General features: G+C 37.0%; 3 protein-coding genes and 1 pseudogene across 3 annotated transcripts; all 4 read right to left on the bottom strand.

Moving 5' to 3' along the window:
• Nucleotides 1–288: 288 nt before the first annotated feature.
• LOC120203295 lies at nt 289–3,444 on the bottom strand (annotated as a pseudogene).
• Nucleotides 3,445–4,135: 691 nt separating this feature from the next.
• LOC120203287 (probable leucine-rich repeat receptor-like protein kinase At1g35710) lies at nt 4,136–4,907 on the bottom strand. The gene has a single exon (XM_039203605.1). It carries the CDS (start codon nt 4,905–4,907, stop codon nt 4,161–4,163), a length of 747 nt encoding a protein of 248 aa, XP_039059536.1. The 3' UTR covers nt 4,136–4,160.
• A 7,355-nt stretch (nt 4,908–12,262) lies between these two features.
• Nucleotides 12,263–16,169, bottom strand: LOC120203294 (galactose mutarotase-like). The gene is made up of 6 exons (XM_039203609.1): nt 15,983–16,169; nt 15,845–15,894; nt 15,640–15,766; nt 15,458–15,565; nt 14,576–15,251; nt 12,263–12,281 (listed from the first exon to the last, which is right to left on the bottom strand). The coding sequence occupies exons 1-6, from the start codon at nt 16,167–16,169 to the stop codon at nt 12,263–12,265; spliced, it is 1,167 nt and encodes a 388-aa protein (XP_039059540.1).
• A 2,561-nt stretch (nt 16,170–18,730) lies between these two features.
• Nucleotides 18,731–20,806, bottom strand: LOC120203293 (galactose mutarotase-like). Its single transcript, XM_039203608.1, has 4 exons — nt 20,620–20,806; nt 20,481–20,530; nt 20,168–20,402; nt 18,731–19,428 (listed from the first exon to the last, which is right to left on the bottom strand). Exons 1-4 carry the CDS (start codon nt 20,804–20,806, stop codon nt 18,731–18,733), a joined length of 1,170 nt encoding a protein of 389 aa, XP_039059539.1.
• Between the last annotated feature and the right edge of the window lie 3,650 nt (nt 20,807–24,456).

The following is a 24,456-nucleotide window of genomic DNA, read 5'->3' as shown; positions in this document are numbered from 1 at the left end:
TTAGTATTTTAGGAACATAAAGTAAAATGTGAAGCCTGAACAAACTAGAAATAAAAAATAGACTTGACTGACCAGAGCAATTTATAGGAAACATATTACCATTCCCAACCTGGACATTTCCAAAAGCAGGAGCCACAGAGCCAGCTTGAAGATTGTTATAGTCATTCGTTAGGTGATGTGTAGCCCCTGAATCAGGATACCAAGTATTGTCCTCTAGAACTTCAGGAGTTGCTATAAGAGCTTGAGGAATGGTCTGGGAATGCTAGGATTAACAGTGATGAACTGTGCCTAAGAATTTACAGGTGATGCACCATGTTGAACAGTCCTATTGGTAATAGGCACAACAGGAAAAAAGGGAACAGGCACAGTAGATGTACTGGAAGTCAAAGAAAGAAAAAGATTATAAAGAGCAATCAGGTGAGAATTAAAAACCAAGGTGGAGGGCCATGAGGAGCTGTATTGACTGGAGGAGGAACATAATACTGTTCCAGGATGAGGCAAAGCAACCATAGCAGCAAAATCATAAGTACTCACATTAGCTTGCATGAAATCCTGATTTATGTTACTATTTCCTTGAATATTCCCAAAAGACTCATTTTTATACCCCTTATCAAACCTATAACACCTTTCAACAAGGTGTCTCATCATTCCACATAATTGGCATTGAGGCCTGGAGGAATTGAACCTACCTCTGCCTCTCCCCCTACTGTTATTATCACTATCTTTATTATTATAGTCATTGACATCAATATGAGAAGAAGAACTGGAATTTCCCACATTATTATTACTACCAGCAGACTGATTTACAGTAGAACAATGAACAGAGGTATTAATTCGATTATTAAACCCTGATTGCCTCATCGTCTAGAAGTATAGTTTTAATAGTCCTAAGATCAGTAGGAGAAGAGCCAACAATAATAGTAATCACAGCCTCATCTCAGGGGAAGGCCATTCAGAATAGCAGTAATATGTTCATGCTCGAGATAGATTCTCCACAACTTGCCAGATCATCACACACAGCTTTAATAGACATCAAATAATCTTTCATAGAGAGTTCACCTTTTACGTAAGACATAGTATTGCCACTATACAATCTAAAAAGTATGTCATATTTTAGATGAAGTATTAAGCCCTATTAGATGTGACAGAACAGATTCACTGACAGTTGATAATAACCAAGAGGCAAGAGCACCATCTTGCTCTTCAAAAGAATCAAACTCAGGATTTCTAACGACTGACCTTCATGAATTATGCTCAGGAGGAGAAACAACATAATATCGGCATATCTAGGCAGTGTATGGTTTAAATGTGAGATAAACTTGTTGATGCCACAAGAAGTAGTTTTGGTCATCTAAGATAGCATTGATCTTTTTGGTCGAAAATCGCCTATTAGACATATTAGCACTGCTAGTATCTGATTGACTTTGATATGAAGCAGTAATAGCCATTGGCAACAAAGAACCCCAACAAAAAAGATAAAGAACGAAACAGAGGACAAATAACAAAAAACACAGTGAAACGACTAGCAGCCAAGCATGAAAGAACAGCCTAATCAGCCGAATAGAATACAAGAGACAACAGAATAGATCACAAAACAACAGAAACATCGACAAAAACAATAGATTAGAAGAGGAGAAAGGTTAAAATATCACTAGAAGACTTGAATTCACCAAAACAAGGAGCTGAACGGGCACTGTGACTCGTACGGGGAGAACGCAATCTCGCGAGACAGGAGTCGAGTAGTGAGAGAAAAGATGGCCAAAACACCACTGAAGAAACTGATCGACCTTCATTGATCATCGGGGAAGACCGAAATGGAGCTCCGATACCATGTGGAGTTCCGGTGAATTCTGATAAAAGGATAAAGGGAAATAAACAAACGAGGAACTTCTATTTCATTTCTTGAAAGATGAAGTAAGGATTAACACCACCTTACAACAGAAATGTAACAACCCATACACTATTACTCAAAGTCCCTTACACCTTACAACATAGTTCCATTATGGATATTTAACCTATGTGAGGATTACTATTTTCATTGTTTTCCCACCCATAAACATCTCATAATTCTTAAGCTCAATCAGAGATATTTCATGAAGAGGCACTGCAATCGGACACTTGAAGCCCAGAAAACCCTTGAGACACTGATTTCATCGTCGGTCGGGCTTTAGGTTTTCTCCGTAAGCACGCGAAGGCAACAAGAGCAACGAAAACAATGTCTCTCGTCATTTTTTGACATCTTGGAGGTGGTAACGAGGGTCCAAAACTTCATTTAACGTGACATATCGAGCCGAAGACAGTGACGACGACGATAGCGTCGATAACAGTTCACCTGGATGTTTTCCCATCAATTTTCTAATGCCAACACCCCAAAGCTATAAAAGCGCATTTTTCGGTCACGACCATCGAATAAGCAAGTTCTGTAATGAAAATGAGAAAAGAAGAGTTAAAATGGATGAATATGATAAAAATAGTTAATTACATTGTATGTCCTGCATTATGATCCTCATTTAAATTGGTACCTAAAATATTTAATATTCTAATTCATCTTCATTTTAAAAATAAAGCACAGATTGGAGGGTAGAACTGGGGCAATGTATCCGTATGTTCCGACCATTATCGCCTATTCGATGAATCGGGATCGAGAAGTTTTGCAGTTCCGAAATCGGCGACAAAGGGTTCCCAACTCGAGTTCAACAGGATGTTGCTGCTCGATATGTCTCGGTGAACAATCGGAGGGCTGCAATCATGGTGATATAGGAATGGCATGTGCGATACCTTTGACAATGTTCACCCTCTTGCTCCAATCTAATTCCACAGCTTCTTCATCGATGCCCAATGCGTAGAACAAGCTTCCGTTCTCCAAGTATTGGTAAACCAAAAACATGCATCGGTTGTGGAGACAGAATCCATGGAGCTTGACGATGTTCCGGTGTCGTATTTCACTTAGAAACTTGATCTCGTTTTGGAAACTTTTATCGAAAGCTGGCTGCTCGGCTTCGAATCGATGGAGCTTTTCAATGCAACAATGTTGCCGCTAGGTAGCACTGCTTTGTAAACACTGCCGTAGCCACCTGTTCCGATGCAATGCTTGATGTCGAAATTGTCGGTTGCTCTGATGATGTCGTCGAATGCAATCTTCCGTCGTAGTCCCACACCGAGAATAGGTCTCCGGTTTTGGTCAGGGTATGATCAGGTCTCAAACTTTTCACTCGACTACGTCGGGATCGGATCATTATAAGCAACAGCGTGGCGGAGGTCAAGAAGAGAAATAACAAAGTTGGTACAAGAATTTTGACAGTCAAATTGTGCTTCCCTTTGCTCTTACTTTCCCGGTTGATGTTGTTGATGGAGAGCAACGAGGGAGGCCTGTAATGGAACCACATAAGCCCTTGTTCCAGTGAAGGACTGAGTTGGAATCTGCTGTAATTCATCTGGAATCGGACCACTCAGTGAGTTAAATGACAAGTTGAGGTGTTGAAGATGATATGACAATCTGGGAATCATGCCAGTGAGATTATTTTCACTAAGATCAAGAAAGGTTAACTGAGTTAAATTCCCCATTGATGAAGCTATAACTCCATTGATAAAGTTATGGCTCAGATCAAGGTAGGACAGAGTCGATAAGGCACCAATTTGCAGTGGAATCCTTCCACTGAGTTGATTGTACCCCAAACGTAAGGACCATAAACTCGGCAAGTTACCAATCTGAGTTGGAATAGGTCCATTCAGCTTGTTGTGGGAGAGATCCAAGTATTCAAGTGCCTTTAAACTCTCAATTTCGTAGGGTATGGTACCCTCCAACATGTTCATGCTCATTGATAGCCTGGATAAACTAGGTAAACCAAGTAGAGATGAAGGTATGGGACTGGAAATGTGGTTGGAATCAAGGTATAAATATTCAAGCTTCTTCATGTTTCCAATTTCATGAGGCATGGAACCATTTAAAAGATTTCTTTCAAGGTACAACCTTTGTAAATTGGGCAGGTAACACAGCGACGAAGGGATCGGACCGGTGAGCATGTTGTTAGTGAGCCACAACACGGTTAGACTCGTCAAGTTTCCGATATCCGATGGGATGAAACCTTCAAAGTGGTTTGAATCAAGGTACAACCTGTTCAAACTGGTTAAGAGGCCTAGAAATGAAGGGATCTGGCCACTCATGTTATTGACACAAGATCCAAGAAAGAGAGGTTCCTAAGGTTTGTTACTTCCAAAGGGATGGTTCCGCTAAGATGGTTGCTTTCGAGGACAAACGATGCGAGATTCGTTAAGTTGCCGATCGAAGGTGGGATCGGACCGACGAGCGTGTTGAATGAGAGATCGAGGTTAACCAAGCTCCTCGCGTTCCCTATATTTGGTGGAATGGAACCCCTGAGCATGCAATGACGAAGGGAGAGGGTCCTTAGCTTTCGTAGGCTCCATATTTGGGGAGGGATGCTGTGCAATGGATTGGAGTCCATAATCAACCTGGTGAGATTCCTCATGTTCTGAAATTCCATGGGAATAGACTCGATTCCGTTACGAGATACGTCGAGCACCGATAATCGAGTGAGGTTCCCGAGTGAAGGAGGTAACTCACCCGTTAGATTGTTCCGGGACAGGTTGAGGAACCTGAGTTTCGAGAGGGCACCTATGTGTGGTGTGATGCTCCCAACGAGACCATGACCGCCGAGATCGATCTCGACGACACTCCCGGCAGCGTCGCACCTAACACCTGGCCATCGACAATGGTCGACGGATTCCTCGATATAGTTACTCCACCACCCGATTCCCATCAATGCCTCCGCCTCTGCCGCCAGAGATTCTGAATCACCTTCAGTTGCCTTTGGAATCCCACTGGTACTCACAATTAGAGAGATCGAACAGAATGTTATAGCGATATAAGAGTACACATAAGATGCCATGGGATTGCTCTCAGTTATCTAAAAACACACACACACACATATATATATATATATATATATATATATATATATATATATAATATATATATATATAATATGAAAATTTACACGGTTCATCCTTCTGATTTTGACGGAAATCATTGTTAATAATGTAAATATAATAATGATAAAGGAATGAAAATTTCAAGATCATTTGATATATGAACACACAATAGTTAAGTGTACTTCGAAATTGTCAATAGACTGGTGACTCTAAACATCAGCCGCCTACTCTTCAACTACTTGAGAGACACGCTGATACATTTTCTCATATTACTATCGCACGACAATGTTGAAGGTTCAGATACAGATAGGGATCGGCGTGGGTCAAGTCGGATTTTCGATTAACTTGATCCGACTCGAAATAAAAATCATCCACTTAAAATTTGATTCGACCCAAGTTTAAGTGTGACTTTACTCGACTTGAATCCGACCTATTTTTTGAGATAAAACCATAATCCAACCCAACTTGACCCGAAATAAATATTTTTCTAAAAAATATTTTTTATTCAATAAAAATAGGAATCTATTGAAAAATATATATATAGAGGGTTATTATTGTAATAATCTCTAAATATAAGGTAAAATTTTTGAGTCTATTTTCCACCCTAAAACCGAAGCCGACCCAACCGAACATATTTTAAAAAAATCCAACTTGACCCGACCCAAACTCAATTAAAAAAACAGAATCGATCGGTTCGGATCTGGTCTAAACCCGTTGAGTTCGGATCCCGTGCCCATCCTTAAATATAGATAGCCAAAAAAGGATACATATTGTAAACATATAACATAGGATGCCATGTACATTTTGAATTAATCATTGTTATTTGATCTAATGATCGATTAATCCATATTAAATTTTATAGAGACCCTTCTAGGATGACGTTATCAACTCAATTTGTTTCATTCACAAATATTAAGATTTGAACCTTAACCTTACTTAAAAAATCGAATATCTTATCATACTAGACCAACCAATCGGTTTAAACACAAGCATCTAGATATATAATTTTCAAGTGATTTTATCTTTATTTTCCACTGAAATACAAAGTGATGTCAGAGTATTGACTAAAAACATATTATGTGGGGTTCAAGTATTGATTTATAGGTTCATCCTTCCACTGTTATACACAGTTCCTTTTTTTTTGGATATGAACTGAATAATTTAATATGACTAATAATAACTCATTTTTCAACACACAAAATGAAATATTTCATAAGATTCATAATCCACTTCTTGACTCCAAAATCTGTCCATTTTTCACCTGGAATTACATGTAAGGCTACGGGCTACCCTACCCCACCCACGCACACGCATACAAATATCATTGAAAGTTGAGATTAATTTACAAAATCCAAAGAAAATATCTTCTATCTTGTACGAGTGCATTCAATCATTTCAATTAAAATATTATTATAAATATATCACTTTGCAATTAAAATAGAAATAAATCTAATAGACGAATCAAACTACTTCAGTAGTTCGAGCATTAGAAATTTCAGGGTATTTGAGCATTCATTATCAAATGGTTAAGAGTCTTCATAACAGTATCGATACCATATGGTAGGGGTATCGATACCAATGTGGAAGGTATCAATACCCGGGGAATTTCGAAGCTAATTTTGGTATTGGTTCCTGGCTAGGGTATCGATACCCTAGCATAGAGGTATCGGTACCCTAAGGGCAGTACCGATACTATTTAAGTTTGGAAAGTTGGAATTGGAGTTTTATTTGGTTGGCATTAATATGAATCGTATCAAGTAATTCGAATCTCGACATTTATTTAATTTCGTATTCGTGTAGATATCGATTGGAATCAAAGCTCGGATAGGCTGTCAGAGTAAGATTCGAGAGAGAGAACAAGAGTTTGGTATTGACAAGTAACCAAGGTGAGTACATGATATTAAGTGTAGTTAGATTATGGAATTAAGACTTGCGAGGAGTCTAATTATGATACTAGATTATATAAGTACTCAAATATAAACATATAGTGATATGATGTTTAAAATATATGAGTACATGCATATGTCTAGATTTAAGTACTTATCTAAATAATATGGATTTATGTGACCATGTGAAATGATATAAGCTATGTAATTATTAAGTATGTGAAAGCATGTCTATAAGATAAGCTAAGTAACTTTCAACTATATGATAGGCTAGTATGTGATTAAGTGATTAAGAGATATAAGCCATGAGATATGTGACATGTGAATCATATGGAAGTGATCAATGTGAAAGTGAATTATATGAAAATAAGCTACGTGTAAGTTAACCACGTGATTATATGAATATGTGAAATGACATAATGAAAATGCCCATTTTATGTGTTATGAGAGCTAGGGGTATAGTTGGAATGCCAAGAGTCGAGGGTTCTACGTGGTCATTTGAGACATATATGTAATTATGTGGAACATATATGTGGTACTTCGGTACACTTATTTGGTCCATTGTATTATGTATATGGTTCTTAAGGAGTGGTCATTCGGGACATAGTGGTCATTCGGGACAAATTTTAAGTGCCCCTAGTGGGAATTATACGAGCTGTGGTGACAGCATATGTGCATAACCTCTATGTACTCACATACCTGAAGTTCTCAGAAGTATGCATAGGTTTAAAGTGAATAAAATAAATAAACTTGGCTTGATACTATGTGTGATTTATTGTGAACTGATCTATTTGTTTTATGACGTGTATAGAAATGATAAGTACATGTTTACATGATAAAAATGAATTAATGTTAATAATAATATAATTAATATTTAGCAGGTTAATGATGATCCATGTGTATATGTAAGCATTGTGTACTATGATATGTACATGCATTTGTAAGTAGTCATTATTTATTTACATGTCTCACTAAGTCTATGACTTAGCGTGTGAGTGTTTCACACGTAGGATCCAAGAAGCGCTAAGAGAAGATAGGTAGCGGAGACAACATAACTTTAACAAAGATCAGTTCAGAAAATGTACAGTAGGTTTCCCTTTTGTATTATATAGTGTTGGCATGTATTTCAAGGATTAAATTTGTATAAGCTACAAATAGTTTGTAAAAGTCTTAAATTGATATATGTAAATTTTTTAGTATGTTTGAAATTTCTTCATTTCTATCTATTTTATATAAGGAAATAATTTGAAAAATTGATATGACATCTCGGACTCGTATTCGGGTTTTCTCAGTGTCCATTTGGAATGATTTCTGGTTTCCTAGTCGAAGTCAGAAGAAAATAACTACGGAGCCGGTGGATGGTTTGTCAGTGGTGGTTGATTTGATAAATTCGGGTGACAAATCGTGGGAGATTGGACTGTTGGAATTTGTTTTTAACACTGAGGATATGATTAATGTCTTACGGACCCATCTTTTCTCTGTGGCTACTAGTGATGAACGTGTTTGGAGTGGCGAAAAGACATGCTTAAATACTGTGAGAAGTGGCTACAAAATGTTAAACAACACAACAATGGTTTTGGATCAAGATTCTAAATAGGAGTGTACACACCCATTTTTTTCCGGGTGTTTAATTGTATTATTATATCATCTATTATTATTATTATTATTTATTACTATTATATTACATTTTGTAGGCCCAAAATAGAACTGAGGCCCAATTACATTTACAAGTCAACAAACTTGAAGCCCAACCAAGTTGGCCCAATGTTAAAATAAAACCCGAACCCCAATTAGCAAACCCATATACGTTGGATCCGACCTAACCCGATTACGACCCGACCTGATCCAACTAGGGTTTTAAACCCTAACCCTAATATGACCCTAAGATTACCCTATTTTGTCGTCACCGTCGTCGAAGCCCTCAGTTGTCGTTATCATTCGTCATGTCGTCGACTGAGCCATGCTAGTCTTGTCCCCATCGTGTCGTCGATGTCACCGATCACCTCTAAGTCAAAAAGAAAGAACAATTAGTCAAAAAATGGTAAAAAATCACAAAAAGGACCAACTTGCACAGACAAAATCCAATGACAAATCAAGTCTCGAAATAGGGTAATCATACCCTATTTCATCACATCAATTAGCAAGCATAATAAAAAAAAAGAAGAGAAGTCATTTTTCAATGGGGAATCGAACAAAAAATCAGAGGATGAGTTGAAAGAAAAAATTAGAAGAAAAAATTAGATCGAAAAAGGGAGAAAAAATAAGGAAAAAGGGATTATCTTCAGTCGAAGTTTCTCGCCATCGTTATGAGGGTCCGATCGTGGATCGGGACGGTGAGGAGGAGTGCACGAGAGAGGGGAGTAACATACTCCGAAATCAAGGTGATTCGACGACCAGATAAGGAGATCAGAGAGATTGAAGGTTGAATGATTTTCAACATATATGTGAAGCTCGGGACATTTTCGGGAAAACCAAGCCCAAATCTATGCTCAAAGCCTCGAGACGAAGCCATCAGTGTAATAGGGGCTAAAAAAGATGCAGTGTATGACCATAGACAGTGGATGACGTGGCGATCGACGGCGGAACTACTCGTCGGAGGCTCACCGAGTCTGGGAGAGAAGAAAGAAGGCAGAGAATTTTAAAGGGAGAAAGGAAAAGAAAAAGAGAAATAAAAAAGAGGAATGAAAAGGGCCTTATATAGGCCGTATAAAATGGTCGTTTTAATCCTCGCAAGTTTTTTAAATTTTCATTTTAGCCATTAAATGAAATGGTTAATTCATGTGTGTGGTCCTTAAATTATGCTATATTTATATTTTAGTCCCTTGTTTCCAATATTGCTAAAAATCGATCTATTTATGTTTTCAGTCCCTCGAATTTTTGTTTTGTATGCAACTTGATCACTATTTTATGCTTGAAAATTTGAATTATTGTCTGATTAGCTCCTTGTATTTTTTATTCATGCATTTTGATCCATGTATTATTTTTTTATCGTATATTAGCCCTTAACTTAGCATGTGCATTTTTTTTGTAAATATTGCTATGCATGTGTTGCCATATTAAATATTTATATATGTATGTCTACGTGCATGTATATTTATATGTTTTACCTAATATATTTATGTATATATTTTTAAATTTTTGTTAAATGCTTTTTTATTTAATAATTTGTTAAATGTGACTCGCTCGAATATTTTCAAGAACGCTCGCCTAGAATGGGCATGAGAAGTACGTCTCTATAGGGGAAGTATGATTCAACTACATTCGAACGAAAAATGAACTTGAAATAAATCTGATCTATTTTCCGTGTAATTTTGTGATTCGAAATAATTAATCATTGTTCTATAAAAAGGATTATATTTTAATTTTGGACTCGAATTTGCAGATTCCACTGTTATGACAACGTATAAACGACTAGGTACCAATTTTGGGCGTTGTGGGGGATGCTCACCCTTCCCCACGCGTAATCGACTCTCGAACTCTTAAAAATGAATTTTTTGTAATGCAAACCAATTTTTGTCTTTAAAATAATTTTTCTTAAAATTGTTTTAAACGATATTTTTAGGTATTCAACCTACCTAACCTTTGAAAATTTATAATACAAACGAATCAAGTTCTCCATTTTGTCTTCCTTAAGACTGTTGTTCTAAAAATTTGTTAGAGTCATTCGCAAGATTATTTTCCTAGAAACATTCCTGACTTTCTCGTGAAGAAGAGTCAACCTTTAATGATGTCATTATTGGCTTTCTCGCGAAGAGGAGTCATCCTTTTAGTAATGTTATTCTTGACTTTCCATGAAGAGGAGTCAACCTTTTAGTAATGTTATTCTTGACTTTCTCGTGCAGAGGAGTCAATCTTTTAGTGAGGTCGATCATTTTCTAGAAATTCTTTTGAGTCCTTCGTAGGATCGATTATCTAGAAATTTGTTTGAGTCATTCTTAGGATCGTTTTTCTAGAATTTGTTAAATTCCTTCTTAGGATCATTTTCTAGAAATATATTAGAATCCTTCTTAGGATTGTTTCCCTAGAAACTTCAAACTGACTTTTTCGTGTAGAGAAGTCAAGTCTTTACCCGAATTACGATTTAGTATCCTTCAGGGAAAGAAGTAAGATTGTCCTACAACTCAACATCTTTTAGGGAAAAGAGTGATTTTGTCACCAGATTCAGCATCCTTCAGTGAAAGGAGCGAATCACCTGAATCACGATTCAACATCCCTTGGGGAAAGGAGTGGATCACTCGAAGTACGACTTAATGTCCTTCAGGGAAAGGACTAAGATCGTCATACGACTCAACATCTTTCAGGGAAAATAGTGAGATCGTCACCAGATTCAACATCCTTCAGAGAAATGAGTGGATTGCTTGAAATACGACTTAGCATCCTTCAGGGAAAGGCGTAAGATCGTCCCATGACTCAACATATTTCAGGGAAAAAAGTGAGAACGTCACCAAATTCAACATCTTTCAGGGAGAGGAGCGGATCACCTGAATCATGATTCAACATCCTTTAGGGAAATGAGTGGATCAGTCAAAATAAGATTAAGAGTCCTTTAGGGAAAGGAGTAAGATTGTCCTACTACTCAATATCTTTCAGGGAAAAGAGTGAGATCGTCACCAAGCAAAAATAGCCAGAGCTCTTCAAAGTGGATGAGCAGTGTCATTTTCAACATCAAATTTCAAAGGAAATGAGGGAACCAGACAAAAACTTGTTGTCTTGTCGTCTTTGTCTTATTCTTGTTAACACAAGAATGGACTAAGAGGTGTAACTATAGACACCCATTTTTGTCTGGGTGTTTTAATCGTATTATTATTATCATCTATTATTATTATTATTATTTATTAATATTATATAATATTTTGTAGGCCTAAAACAAAAATGAGGCCCAATTACATTTACAAGTCAACAAACTCGAAGCCTTACCAAGTTGGCCCAATGTTACAACAAAACCGAAGCCCAATTGGCCAACCCTGATCCGTTGGATCCGACCTGACCCGATTACGATCTGATCTGACCCAATTAGGGTTTTAAACCCTAACCATAATCTCACCATAGGGCTACCATATTCTTTCATCGTCGAAGCCCTCAGCTATCACCGTCGTCTATCACGTCGTCGACTGAGCCGTGTTAGTCCTATCCTCATCGTGCCGCCACTGTCACCGATCACCTCTTAACCAAAAAGGCAGAATATTCAGTCAAAAAAATGGCAAAAAATCACAAAAAAGGACCAACTTGCACAGACAAAATCCAAGAACAAATCAAGTCTCGAAATAGGGTAATCATACCTTATTTCATCACATCAACTAGCAAGCATAATAAAAAAGGAAGAGAAACCATTTTTCAAGGGGAAATCAAACAAAAAATCAAATGAGGATTCGAAAGAAAAAAATCAAAAGAAAAAAAGAGATCGAAAAGGAAAAAAGAAAAAGGGGTTACCTTCGATCGGAGTTCCTCACCAGCGTTCAGAGGTTCCAATCGTGGATTGAGACGGTTAGAAGGAGTGCATGATAGAGGGGAGTAACATAATCTGAAATCAAGGCAATCCGGCGGCCAAATAAAGAGATAGGAGAGATTGAAATTCAAATAATTTTCGACAAATTTGTGGAGCTCGGGACGTTTTCGAGAAAACCAAGCCCAGATCCGTGCTCAAGGCCTCGAGACGAAGCCACTGATGTAATCGTGGCTCGAAAGGCTACCATGGAACGATGACGGACGACGCCGACGTGGCGGCCGGAGGCGGAGCTGCTCTCTGTGTCTAGGAGAGAAGAGATAAGGCAAAGAATTTTAAAGGAAGACAGAGAGAGGAAAAGAAAAAGAGTGAAATAAAAAAGGGGAATGAAAATGGCCTTATATAGGCCGTTTAAAACGTTGTCGTTTTAAGGGGACTATTCCCGTATTTTTGCGCATGGGCAAATAGTCGTTTTGATCCTCGTAAGTTTTTTAAAATTTTTATTTTAGCCATTAAATAAAATTGTTAATTCATGTGTGTGGTCCTTATATTATGCTATGTTTATATTTTAGTCCTTTGTTTCCAATATTGTCGAAAATCATATTATTGTCTTATTAGCTCCCTGTATTTTTGTATTCATGCATTTTGATCCATGTATTGTTTGTTTATCGTATATTAGCCCTTAACTTAGCATGTGCATATTTTTGTTGTAAATATTGCTATGCATGTCTTGCCATATTAAATATTTATATGTGTATGTCTACGTGCATGTATATTTATATGTTTTACGTAGTATATTTATGTACACTTTTTAAAAATTTTGAAAACTGCTTATTTATTTAATAATTTGGTAAATATCACTTGCTCGAATATTTCCAAGAACGCTCGCTGTAGAATGGGCGTGAAAAGTATGTCCCTATAGGGGAAGTACGATTCAATGACATTCGAGCGAAAAGTGAACTTGAAACAAATATGATTTATTTTCCATGGAATTTTGTAATTCGAAATAATTAATCATTGTATGAGAAGAAGAATCGTATTTTAATCTTAGACTCGAATTTGCAGATTCCATTGTTATGACAACGTATAAGCGACTAAGTACTAATTTTAGGCGTTGTAGGGGTGCTCACCCTTCTCCACGCGTAATCAACTCTCGTACTATTAAAAATGAATCTTTGGTAACACAAACCAATTTTTGTCTTAAAAATAATTTTTCTTAAAATTGTTTTAAATGACATTTTTAGGTATTCGACCTACCTAACCCAAAGGTCGACGACGACTTCAAATTTGATCAAATATCAAATTCATCCAAAGCCCCGATTTTTCAAATTAAGTCATAATTATTTTTAATTCGAAATTTTCGTTTAAAAACGTTATGACAAGGTGTTTCATCAACTATGGGGTTTAGACTGCCCTAGCAAGGTATGCATATTATTATGGAAATGTTTTCATAATTATGTGTCTACGTTTAACAATCTTTATACCATACGAATTGCTTAGAATAAATTCTGCCCCAGATGCCCCCTAGTGATCGAAACTATACTTCACACATGCTGTGATTGTCCTTATGCTCGTCAAATTTGAAATAGCTTGGGTTTTACTTTGCAAAATGTTGTGAAACATGTAAGTATTGTAGACTGGTTTATGTGGGTCATGCAACATGTAAACAGTACCAAAAACGACAATTCACAATTAGCATTTGGGCGATATGTCATTCTAGGAATGATGTTGTTTGGACTCCCCCACCAGCAGAGCTTGTGAAGGTAAATGTTGATGCAAGTTTCCTGCACCAATTAGAAAAAGCTTGTACTAGTAGTGTGATTCGGGATGTGGAGGGTCAAATTATGGGAGCAAGCTGCAGAGTTTCTTACATGGTTAGCTCCGCTTTCGCTACAGAAGCTTTGGCATTCCTACATGGCATCAAGTTTGCCGTTGAAATGGGTTTTCACTGGGTCTTGGTTGAAGGAGATGTCTTAGCCATAGTCAAGAGAATCAATGCATCGGGTCCTAATCTCTTTGAGCTTCGACCTTTCATCTGTGACATAAAAGAAAAAATGAAGGCTTTTGAAACCTGCCACGTCCATTATGCCCCAAGGTAAGCAAATCAAGTTGCTCATGCACTGGCTAAGAAGGGGGTAAGTGAGACTACTGACCATTTTTGGAAAATCAAAAGTTACTTGTTATTTAATCCATCAAAAGGAAAATCAAATCACAGAATTAATTACATCAAAAAGAATGCATGCTAAAGTCCCTTGTCGGGACGGTCAAAATAAAAACAACTGTTCTAACTCATGACTTATCAGATTTCTTCGCATCGGATTTCTTGCCATCGGATTTATTGTCTTTGTCCGATGCAATCTTGAACTTGAACTGCATTTTATGCTTGTAAGGCTTTCCAGGTGAAACAATTATGGAAGGGAAATTGGGGTGATGCACTGCATCAGGGAAGCCTTGTGTCAGCAAACAGAGTCCCGCGTGAGCCTTATAAATCACTCCTCCTTTTCCCTTAACGTCTTTCAACAGGTTCCCGGTGTAGAATTGCATGCCCGGTTGGTTCGAGGTCAGTTTCATGACTCTCCCCGTCCTCGGATCCTTCACGATCGCTGTTTTCTTCATCCGGATGGGGTCGTCCGGGCCCTCGATGACGTAGTTTATGTCGTAGCCTCCCGGGAGTTGGTTGATTCGGCTCCCGATCACCCTCGATTCCAGGAAATCGTACGGAGTTCCCTTCACGGGTTCGAGTTTACCCGTGGGGATACGTTCGTTATCGATCGGCGTGATCTGGTTGGCGAAAAGCTGGAGTTCTTCAGACAGGATGTCACCGCTGTCATGGTTGCCAAGGTTCCAATATGTATGCTGCACTAGGTTCAAAGGGGTGGCTTGTTTTATGGCTTTGGCCTTCATTGTCACTCTCAATCGGTTATCTGGACGGAGGAGGTACCGGACGGTGATTTTAACCTCACCGGGGAACCCTGCATCAAAATGTACCGGAGATCAAGTGCTAGTTCTTTTTACAATGATCTGGATTATGCCTAGTCGTGTGTACTCTTTTTCTTCACATAAGATTAACGAGGTTTTTAACGAGACATACAAATACGCTTAGATATATAAATTAAAATTTTCTAATAAAATCATATTGGCGAGCAAAAGGAGAAATTTCAGCAACATCTTTCTTAACCTTCTTCACCGTCTGGACTATCATAAGAAAAGAGAACAGTGGGATCAGCAACATCTTTCTTAACCTTCTTCACTTCCCATATAGCATCAGCCAATGCTCCATGGCCACCTAATACATCACAAGATCAAGCAAAAAAATTTCAGAAATTTGTTCTTCAATGAATATCAAGATATTAACTTTACCATGAAGCAAATGTTTCCCATTTTCATGAGGTCTAAGTTGATATTCCTTCCCGTTCAAAGAAAATCTCCCGTCTCGAATCCGATTCGCGACCCGTCCGACGACGTTCCCGAAGTACGTCTCATCGTTCTACACGGAGTGTTCTATATCAATTAGTTTTCATGGCATCCTTCATTTCAACATTCAATGTGTATTCATGAAACTCACCTTGTATGCATCGGTGGAGTCGTATCCAAGAACAATGTCACCCGGCTTACCTGAAAATTTGCAGAGAACGAGAAAACGAAAGAAAATCTCAACCCGGACAAGAAAATCGTAATCCGAACAAGATAAAAAGGGACCAACCGTTTTTGTCCGGGACAATAATCGACATCACGCTTGCACCATAGTTGGTGAACTTGGCGGATATGTTCCCGGTCTTGAGCTCAATCACTTCGACTTTGAAAACCTTTTTTTCTTTCGACTTTCCGCCATTGACGAAGCCAAAAGCTCCCAGAAGAAGCAGAGATAACAATAAACAAAGCTTGTCCATGTTCTGAGATAAACGACGACGGGGATTCATAAAGGATTTCACAAGGAATTTATAGATGATTGTGCATGAGACCAAAATTAGGAAACTAAGGAGAGGACGACAGTTTTTAAAGCCCGCACTTTGCTTCCGACCAGACATTATATTTGAATTCATCTAAAAAAGATAAATTACATCATTCATCCTTCAATTACCTTCTTGCTCTTATTTGGATAATTGAAGCTTAAATGTTTTTATATTTTAGGATGTTGCTCTGTTAAATCCCCGACTATTAAAGCCTAAAGGTTACAAAATGATGCTCTAATTATAAGATTTTACTTTGTTGATTCTCTCGACTATTAAAAGTTACAAAAAGTTCACTTGACTATTTATATGTTTTAAACTTGTCATTTTTGGTTAAAAATTTGATGATAATCTCAGTTGAATGTTAATCTGTTGACTAAGATATGATAGTCGTTTGAGATTTTGGGATCAGATTTTATTATATCACAATCAACAAGTTAATGTCTAGCCCAAACTACCATTAATATTTTAACCTGGAAGGATGAGTTTGGAACATATAAATAGTCGGGATACCATTCTATAAATTTTAATAGTCGAGGGACTCAACAAAGTAATGCCCTATAGTCAATGGGCCATTTCATAACTCTTAATAGTCGGAGGACTCAACAAGGCATCGTCATATAGTTGATGGATTATTTGTGTATTTTATCCTATTTCTATATGATATGACATATTTTATTAGTAATTTAATGCCACGCAGAATTATATGTCTGGGGTGAGGCCATCGATCAGCCATTGTCCGTCGGCGAGAGGGTGTGGCTGGAGTGGGAGTTTAATTTGGAGTCTTGGTTTGCTATATGATTTGATATATAATTTGGGGGTTTAGTGTTTAAATCTAAATTTTAATGGTATAATTTAAGGTTTTAATTTTTTTTATTTTAATCTTATGTGACATTAAAATACTAATAAAATATATCACGTCATATGAAAATAATAAAAAATAATACATGATATGAAATTGATGGATTTTCATATCTTTTCGATTTTTGTTTTGTTGGCGGTGATATCAATCTTAATGTTGGTTGTCAACAGGCGATGATCCTTGTGACATGTTTTTCTCTTCTCTTGTAGCATGTGTTTTCTATGCTCTTGTAGTACATTCATTATGACTTTCGGTACATTTTTCGCATACATTTTCGGTCGTTTTGCAACAACACCTTCACAACATTTGTTTTCTGATTGATTTATCGTTGGTCACATATAGTCCGATCCCATATTTGGTAAAAGGTTGTTTACCGATATAATCAGAATTGTGCAACGAAACCCTTCGTTAGATAGTTTAGGGTTTAGGAAAAATTTATGAAGGTTACTGAATTCTTTTAATGTTGATCGTCTTAGATTCATGCATCGTCATCCTAGATTCATGCATTATCATATTTGTCTTTAGGGTTTAGGGTTTAGAATTTAGGGTTTATTTTGAATTACTTGTTGGTTTATTTTGGTATTTAGATGCTTATGTTTATCCAGTGATGATATTTTGGATTTGGTACTTTGAAATTGTTATATATTTTAATTTTAATTATATTTGATGATGCTTTTATATTTATCTTTATATTTTCTACCCTTTATTTTATTTAATTTACTTTGTTATTCATTGTTTTGATAGGTTGTACTAACAAATTGTTGAGTTATATTTTAGGGAAAATTACTTTAGATATCATTGAATTTTGTCTGCTGACTCATTTATACCACTAAACTTTTTTAAAAAAGTTCAATTATAACATTGAACTTTAGTTTCAAATTCAATTATAACACTATGTCATTAAGTCACTAACGGAATGACATGACAAACAGTTACTAGCATAGTTTGTCTAACCAAAACCCCATCGTTCTGGTGTGGCTATTTTGAAGCTTAAAACGACATAGTTTTAGACACTTAACTTTAAAGGCGTGCCAAATTTGCCACTGAACGTGCATGGCAGCTTTTAGTATAGATGAAAAAAAGGCGGTTTTCCGAAAAGGAACCAGCCCAGCCCCCTCAAGAAAGCTTTGCTTGGTAGGCGCTGCCCAGAGTTTCAAAAAACGTTCCGCGACCGCGATTTCATCCGCGATATAGCGGTTTCGCCGCCATCCGAGATACCCGCAGTCACGGTAAACCCAAAATGACAAAAAATGCGACTGCGACTGCGATTTGAAACCCTGGCGCTACCTACTCACTCGGACAATGCTTTGAACACAAGAGTGTGCAGTTCCGCCTCATGCTGAGTCACATGCAGCGCCTGGGAAAGCACGGACGAGCTACATGCAGGGAAACTTGCACGTGTGGTTCTGACCGGGGACCCCGGTATACCGTACTAATATGTGTAGGTCCCCGTAATTTGAGTGAGATTGTCATGGCCAACAATTTAATTTTAGTGTGGATGGATAAAGTAATAGATATAAATTTAATTTTAAAGTCGAATTAATCTAAATCATCGTGTAAAATATTTTTTTTCAACACAAAATTTTCAAAGGTCAACAATTTCTTCATTTGTATTACAAAATCTTTGTGAGTTTACATTTTAGATCAAAATTTTATCGTTCAAAATGAGTTTTCTATTTTCTAATTTCTTCCCCTCAGGTTTCTTTTCTTCGTCCGATGCCATGGAGAACTTGTACAGCATTTTATGCTTGTAAGGCTTTCCAGGTGAAACAATTATGGAAGGGAAATTGGGGTGATGCACTGCATCTGGGAAGCCTTGAGTCGTCAAACATAGTCCAGCGTGAGCTTTATAAACCGCTCCCCCTTTTCCCTTCACGTCTTTTATCAGGTTTCCGGTGTAGAATTGCAAGCCGGGTTGGTTCGAAGTCAGTCTCATGACTCTCCCCGACCTCGGGTCCTTCACCGTCGCGATTTTCTTCATCTTGACGGGGTCATCAGGGCCCTCGATGACGTAGTTTATGTCGTAACCACCCGGAAGTTCCTTGATTCGACTACCGATCACCCTCGGTTCGATGAAATCGTACGGAGTTCCTTTCACGGGTTGAAGTTTGCCCGTGGGGATTTGTTCGTTATCGACCGGCGTGATCTCGGAGGCAAAAATCTGGATTTCTTCGGACAAGATGTCGCCAATGTCATGGTTACCAAGGTTCCAATATGTATGCTGCACTAGGTTCAATGGGGTTGCTTCTTTTATAGGTTTGGCTTTCATTGTCACTCGAAATCGGAGATCCGAACGGATGAGGTACCGGACGGAGAATTTAACCTTGCCTGGGAATCCTGAAGCAAAATGTACCGGAGATCAAATTTATTGGAGTTCATTGCATTATATCTCCAACTTATGGTCTTCATTTTAAATTAGTCCTTAGACTTTTGAATACTCCAATTTGATCCCAAAATTATTCCAATTTCATCTCAATACTATGATCCTCATTCTAAATAGGTCCCCAAAGTTTTGAATCTTTCAATTTCATCCCCAAAGTCATCCAAATATGCAATTAGTTTCAAGCATAATTTAACCTAAATATGATTTCATTGGCAAAGGATGTGGTTAGTGTATACATATAGTTTAGGATGAAATTAAAATGTTTAAAAGGTTTGGGGACCAATTTAAAATAAAAATCATAATTTAAGGAAATGTTCAAATGTTTGAAGACTATTTTTTTATCGGCAAGATGATATTTATATATTAATAAAAAAAAGTCGACTTGGTTATATGTCTCTTTAAAAACCTCCCTAACCTAAGTGGAGGAAAAGAGTACATATAACCAAGGACAAACCGAACAAGACCGAACGGAAAACTAGAAGACAAAGATATGAGAAGGCAGCGAACATTTACAAACACGTAAATGGTTGGAATGATAGTCATAATTTAGGTATGAAATTGAAATATTTAAAAGTTTAGGGATTAATTGAGAATAAGTCATAATTTGAGGATTGTGATGTAATAAATCCAATTTATTGGCCTTATAAGCAATCCTTTGCAATGAGAAATAATGATGCTTTTTTTTTTTCTTACCATTTTCACCGTCCGGACTATCATAAGTAAACAAAATGGTTGGAACGTTAGCATCTTCCTTAATCTTCTTCACTTCCCAGATAACATCGGCCAATGCTCCGGGGCCACCGTGGAGCATGTGTTTCCCATTGACATTAGGCTTCAGTTGATACTCCTTTCGGTTCAAAGAAAATCTCCCGTCTCGGATTCGATTTGCGACTCGTCCGACGACTCTTCCGAAGTATGTTTCATCATCCTGCAGGGTGTGTTCCATCTCAATTAGTTTCTATGGCTTCCCTTATTTCAACATCCGATATGCACTAATGAAACTCACCTTGTATGCATCCGGAGAATCATATCCGAGAACGATGTCCCCCGGTTTACCTGAAAATTTGCGGACAACGAGAAAACGAAATAAAATCTCGACCCGAACGAGAAAATCGGAATCCGAAAAGGAAAGAAAAAGAACCAACCATTTTTGTCCGGAATAACAAGTGACATGAGGCTTGCTCCATAGTTGGCGAACTTAGCAGATATGTTCCCGGCCTTCAGCTCAAATACTTCGACTTTCGAATCCTTTTTATCTTCCGATCTTACGCCGTTGACGACACCAGAAGCGACCACGAGAAGCAGGGATAACAAGAAGCAGACCTTGTCCATGTTCTGAGATACACTATGATCAGAGGATTTTCTGAGGAATTTATACATGATGTGCATTGGGCCAAAATTAGGAAACTAAAGAGAGGACGACATATGTTAACATGGGATACTCAGTTTTTTAAGCAATATTTATGGTCCAAAGTAGAGATTTGTCCGCACTTTATTACCGATCTGTTATAATATTTGAATCCATCCTTTGTAAAGATTGAAAAATGAGCAATAAAATAATTAGTCGATATTTCTTCGTGAGAGAGAGTCGGTCATGAAAAGAATGAGATTAGGAGTGGATTGTACGAGATTCAAGTCATCTTCTCAGTTGTGTTGAAGGGTATTTATAATGGTCTTCAGCTGATAGCACTAGTTATTATAGTTATTTGTAGATCAACGGATTAGATAGATCTAGTAGTCGGGATAAGAGAAAATATATTCTCATCCCGATACTCGGTTAGAGTGGATGCTTTCAATATTCAAATCACATTAATGGTTATCTTAACTTCAAGTCATTTGTTTATTTATCTAGGATAAGTATAAGGCATGCAAGTAATGCACTGATCCGAAATAACAACCTAAAAAATTCACGATTGAGATATCCGTAATGACTGTAATAGCATCCGTCATGTCCGCAATCGCAATAAACGTGACGCAGCCGCAATCGTAGTTTAAATCTAGCTTAGCGGTATAGTTCGAAGGATAATTATAATATTGTATTAGATCGAGTTTTATATCTTAAATCAAAACATAATTCAACTTAAACTTGAATTTAAAATTAAAAAAATCAATTTAATTAAATTAAGTCGGATCAAATATAGAAACCCGACACCTTGTAGACTATGGGTACGGGACCCGAACTTTAATAGGAAGACCAAATTAGGAAAATTAGTTAGTTCTAAAACTAATGTGAAAAAAACTCAAAATAGGGATGGGTACGGGATCCGAACTTGATAGGTTGCCATCAGATTGAGTCAGATTTTAAAAAAAAAATGTGTTTGGGTCTAGTCGGGTTGGGGTTTTTAGAGGTTATGTTCGGATCGGGTTGAGTTTGAGTTTAGGGTGAAAAATATCCTACCCAAAAAAAATGTAATTTTACCTATATATTTAAGGATAATTGCAATAATACTCCTCTATATATTATTTATTTCAAATAAATCCCTATTTTTATTAAAAATCTAATATTTTCTAATAAATATATTATTTAGAGTCGAGTCGGGTTTGAATTTTATCTAAAAAAACGGGTTAGGTTCGGGACAGGTGTATATTTTTCCGGGTTGAACCTTTCTAAAAACCGGGCGGCGGCCGCCACCGAAACAATAGTCTTCCATTGACTCGTCAGCGACACCGGTCCTCGATCTCACCCACTTTTCCCTTTTTCAGTCAAAAAAATATACATATTTATTATAAGTTTAAATTGAATATGTTGACAATATATACATTTATCATAATCAAATGATATTATATTATTAAATTTATGAATTTAAATTTATAATGAGAATGAATCCAAATAATTCAAATATTATATATACAAAAATTATTTGATGGCGGCTAAGAAAACAAAGAAAAACAGTCATATGGACATGACCAAGGGTGCTTAGTCTATGGTTGGGACTGGTTTTTTAGCTGTTGTAAGATCTTTTTTTTCTTCTGATTCTGTCATGTTGCCTACGTTTAATGTTACTATTGTGATGTTTGTGCCAAAAATTTCAAATAAAAAATTATAGGTCGAACATGATTGCCCTGAATCAAACCGCATTTATGCAAGGAATGAGTATAGTGAACAATGCACTCATGGCTTAGAAGATTGTTAAGATGTATGCTAGGAAGTTCCTTTCCCCTAAAAATGGTTGTCCCTTGTTCCCATATGTAATTGGATAAGGGGAGGTAAGATAGTAGGCTGTCCCCAACACTAGGTGAGAGCAGCTTCCGTAGGAGACCTTCCCCTAAGTGTGCTCCAAAGGTGTACCTCCTAAAAAAATTGATTGGTTAGATTGGGGTTTATTCTTACTGTGCCTGAGATTGGATTAGGGATTGCTTTGTTGGGGCTCGATTTTCAATTTTGTTTAATGGAAGCTTGATGGGTTTCTTATAGGGATGCCAGTATGACCCGAACCCGACGGGGAAACCCGAAATCCGGTCAAGTTCGGGTCGGGTCGGGTATCAGAGATTTTTTCGGGTCGGATTCGGGGCAAGATATCCCCGACCCGCCCCGATTGTATATATATAATATTTTATATATTTTATATTAATTATATATATAATATTTTATATTTTTATATTAGTTATATATAAAATATTTTCGGGTTCGGGTATAATATTTCGGGTCGGGTTCGGGGACGAGGTAAAAAAATCCCCGACGGGGCGCCCCGATAAAAAACCCGTCGGGAATTAGGTCGGGGACGGGGATTCATTTTGGGTTCAGGGACGGGGCGAGCAAAACCCGACCCGTTGCCATTCCTAGTTTCTTAAAGGTGAAAAGGGTGTAAGACAAGGATAGCATGATGGGGTTTCTTAAAGGTGAAAGGGTATAAGACAAGGAGATCCCCTATCACCTTATTTGTTTAACTTGACCATGAATGTTGTATCTAGACTTTTGGACCTAGATGCTGCCAATGGGATCTTTGAGTTTCATCCACGATGCAAGAGAATTAGATTAACCCACTTATGCTTTGCGGATGACTCTTTGATTTTTTTTTAAGGGCTCGTTGCAAGAGAATTAGATCAGTTCTATGTTTATTTGGATCTAAAGCTTAATGCTTCAAAGGTTGAAATGTATTTATCAGTGGTCTTGTAGAATTAATCGATAGTCATTTTGAGAGCACTTATAGGTTTCAATAAGGGAAACATCGACTAGATATTTGGAGGTGCCTTTAGTTACAAGAAAACTTTTAGGTGACATTTGGTTCGCTGAAATGTTTTTGAGGGAATTGGAATCTGTGAAGGAATTGGAATCTGTCAGGAATTAGAATCTGTCAGGAATTGGAATCAAATTCCATATTCTGTTTGGTCGGCAGGAAATGGAATTGGAATCCAATTCCATATTCTGTTTGGTTCGCAGACATGTCAGATGAATTTGATTTCAGTAATGTAAAATGACATAATTGCCCTTCTTATTTTTTTTGCTTTATTTTAGTTTGTTTTACAACTTACATGTAGTAATATATTATAAAAAATTAAAAAATATTATATTTTCATTTTATTGATTGATTATTCATTTCAATAAATTATAAAAATCATGCTAATAAACGTCATAAGTTAAAATCATCGCAATCAAAATATGTTAATAAGTTACCAAAAGATAGAGCAATATTTCGATACATTACAATCGGAGTATGTTAATTAGTTACCAAAAAATATACCAAAAACTATTTTTATTCAATATATGAATTAGAAACCTGACCCGACACGACACGAAATAATAAAAAAATTATTTTTATTCAATAAAAACATTGACTTAATTGAAAAAAATTATATATAGAGAGGTATTATTGTAATTATTCCTAAATATATAAGGTAAAATTATTTTTTTTCGGGTCGGGTCCAGTTTTTTTCACCATAAACCCGAACCCGACCCGAATACCACACTTAAAAAACCCGACCCGACCCAAAATATATGAATTAGAAATCCGACCCGGCCCGACCCGAAATAATAAAAAAAT

This window comes from Hibiscus syriacus, unplaced genomic scaffold, assembly GCF_006381635.1.
Source record: "Hibiscus syriacus cultivar Baekdansim isolate YM2019G1 unplaced genomic scaffold, ASM638163v2 tig00009796_pilon, whole genome shotgun sequence".
NCBI classification, from domain to species: Eukaryota; Viridiplantae; Streptophyta; class Magnoliopsida; order Malvales; family Malvaceae; genus Hibiscus; species Hibiscus syriacus.
The sequence above is the reverse complement of the archived record's forward strand: the minus strand, read 5'-3'. Positions and strand labels throughout refer to the sequence as shown.

Coding starts and splice junctions, on each gene's coding strand:
- LOC120203287 (XM_039203605.1), bottom strand. CDS start 4,907: ATGGCATCTTATGTGTACTCTTATATCGCTATAACATTCTGTTCGATC.
- LOC120203294 (XM_039203609.1), bottom strand. CDS start 16,169: ATGGACAAGCTTTGTTTATTGTTATCTCTGCTTCTTCTGGGAGCTTTT. Junction 15,767..15,844: donor ACTCCACCGATGCATACAAG/GTGAGTTTCATG, acceptor CACTCCGTGTAG/AACGATGAGACGTACTTCGG. Junction 15,252..15,457: donor TAGTCCAGACGGTGAAGAAG/GTTAAGAAAGAT, acceptor ATTTTGATGCAG/GGTTCCCCGGTGAGGTTAAA.
- LOC120203293 (XM_039203608.1), bottom strand. CDS start 20,806: ATGGACAAGGTCTGCTTCTTGTTATCCCTGCTTCTCGTGGTCGCTTCT. Junction 20,403..20,480: donor ATTCTCCGGATGCATACAAG/GTGAGTTTCATT, acceptor CACACCCTGCAG/GATGATGAAACATACTTCGG. Junction 19,429..20,167: donor TAGTCCGGACGGTGAAAATG/GTAAGAAAAAAA, acceptor ATTTTGCTTCAG/GATTCCCAGGCAAGGTTAAA.